This window comes from Elephantulus edwardii, unplaced genomic scaffold (genome assembly GCF_000299155.1).
Source record: "Elephantulus edwardii isolate Elephantulus edwardi_28Jun2011 unplaced genomic scaffold, EleEdw1.0 scaffold00047, whole genome shotgun sequence".
NCBI lineage: Eukaryota > Metazoa > Chordata > Mammalia > Macroscelidea > Macroscelididae > Elephantulus > Elephantulus edwardii.
In genome coordinates, this window is record NW_006399797.1 from 8642462 (window position 1) to 8644772 (window position 2311).

The following is a 2311-nucleotide window of genomic DNA, read 5'->3' on the forward strand; positions in this document are numbered from 1 at the left end:
TTGGGGGCCGCGCGGCGGGAGCCTGGCGGGGCGAGAGGGCGCTGCGCCCCCGGCTTGGCTGCCTTCGCTCTGGGAAGGCTGCCTGCGCACGACGGGACCAGCATGAGCAGCGGCTACAGCAGCTTGGAGGAGGACTCCGAGGACTTCTTTTTCACGGCCAGGACTTCCTTCTTCAGAAGAGCACCCCAGGGCAAGCCCCGCGCCGGTCAGCAAGTGAGTGGTGCGCGCTGAGTGACCCACGCCGCATCTCTCCTGGGGGTCCCGCTGTCCGGATCTCCCCAACTCCACGTGGCTTCGTGGAGGCGCGCGGGGGCTATTTGACCGATAGTAGGCGGCCTCGGAAAAGTGGCTTCTGCCTCTTTGGCTCGGGAGGACGTGCCTTGAGTTTGTGCCTGTGAGCGAGGGGTGCTTGCTTGGGGCGCCCAGGGCGAGGGGAGGAGGAGGAAGAGCCCGAGGCTGAGGCGCCTGCTCCTGCCTTCCGCGCCAGATGGCCACTGCGGGTCCGCCTCGGGGCTGCCGGTGGCCGCCGCCCTCCCGGCCGAGCCCGTGCCCCGAGCCGGCTGCGGGGGAGCAGTTCCGAGAGAGGCGATCAGGCGGCTCCTGCCACTCCCGGCGGTACTTTCTCCTGCGCCAGGGGAACTCCTTTCGCATAAATGGATGAGTGGACGCGCGACCCCTACTCTTGAACTTCTCTGTGACCCCTGGATGTCTGTGTAGCTTGGATGTGTTTTGTAATAGGTATCCGCAGTGACCTGGCCGCCCCGACCTTCTTGGTGCGGGAGCATCTGAGGGAGGTTTATGGGGAACTTGAAGCCAGACTACAGTAGGCGCTAAATAAATGTTGGCTGCAGGAGTCAAGGTTGTGTGTTTCTTGTGAAGTCAAGTATGTAAGGTGCTTAGAATGCTTTGCAAACACGTTCTGGTGCTAATTAGGTAAATGTTAGTGCGGGAGCTAAGCGATGGGCCGATTTTTTCCCTTTTTTGGAGGAAGCATGCCGTGGGAAGCATGACTTGGGAAGAGAAGGGAAGGGAACTTGGGCCGGTCTCGGACCGTGATAGTATTTTTTAGGAGGCCGTCCCGTCCCAAATAGCAGTTCCTTGAGACTTCCAAGTCTGGCGCTTGAACCTGTGCTGTGCTGGCCCTCGGAGCCCTGCCAACTCAGCCCTGCGCACATCAGATTAGAGAAAGCTGTAATGGAACAAATTTGTTGCTTTTCAAAATCAGCAGGCGCGCACCAAACATTTCTAACAGACTTCGTTCTGGATACTAGAAGCAGGAAAAATCGTTCAGGGACCCGGATGAGTTTCAGGGGGTGGGAAGGCTGTACTCTGTCTGGGTTTCCTTGCCAGACGTTTTAAGTTTACTTCACTTTGTGAGCTCAGATTTCTTTTTAAGATTCGGAAGTTCTAGTCTTTCCAACCTCTACAAACTAGAAAGAGAGGGAGAAGGGACAGAGAAGGACAGGAGTGAAGTCAAGTACGTTTATTAAGTAATAGCAGTTAAGTATATAGCAAAGTGAGATTGTATTGTAGTAGTTTCCTCCTCTTGACTGTTTCTGAGGTTTATTTATTTTGAGTTCCTTTGACTGCTCTCATTTTCAATGGAATATATTCTTATATAGTGAAGTTGCCAAAAATTTGGAAGCCAGAAATCTAATTTCCTATCGACTCCAGTAACTTAGGGAAGAATTGGCGTTTCTTTGTAATTTTTTTTCCCCTTCTTCACTTTACTTTCTTATTTTTGTTTTCTTGGTCCATTCGTTGCTCTCATTTTTGCCCTTTCTCCTAGCTGTGTTTTCCTCTTCCATTTATGTTGCTATTTGTGTTTGACACACAGTTGTCAAATGATTATAATAGTTTGAAGTTTGTTCTAGAGGTGGCTGGTAATCTCCAGCAAACTTGCTGGTTCTTGAATTTTCTTGGTGTGAGCCAAAGCAAGCAATTTAGAATGGATTTGCATTAGAAACCTCCGTGCTATCAAAGCAGCACCTCTCCCTCCCAGATTTGTATACATAAGGTTTCTATGTTACATGCATTTGTTTATGTTACTCATTTAGAGTGTATGTTATGCTTATTCACATATTGTTCATTTGCCATTTAGAGCTAATTTACATTAGCATTTTTTTTCCAAGTAGAGGCTCTAATAGTGGCACAAATCAAGTTACAGAGGGAAGGGAAGGTAGTTCTTACAATAAAAGGCCTATTGACTAGCACTTTGTCTTAGTAGAAAGGTTAGGAACCACAAGATGTAGAGGCTCAACTATGTCATTTGTTGTTCTTAAGTCCTGGAGCAAATTCCATCTACAACTGG

At 49.8% G+C, this 2311-nt stretch overlaps 1 protein-coding gene across 1 annotated transcript in view; it reads left to right on the top strand.

Annotated features, from left to right (window-relative positions):
• Nucleotides 1-9: 9 nt before the first annotated feature.
• Nucleotides 10-2311, top strand: part of RASSF3 (Ras association (RalGDS/AF-6) domain family member 3) — a 90272-nt gene continuing 87970 nt past the window's right edge. The window contains exon 1 of the mRNA XM_006886054.1: nucleotides 10-213. Within this exon, the coding sequence (XP_006886116.1) occupies nucleotides 103-213 (111 nt within the window). The 5' untranslated portion in view covers nucleotides 10-102. The remainder of the gene's footprint in view (nucleotides 214-2311) is intronic.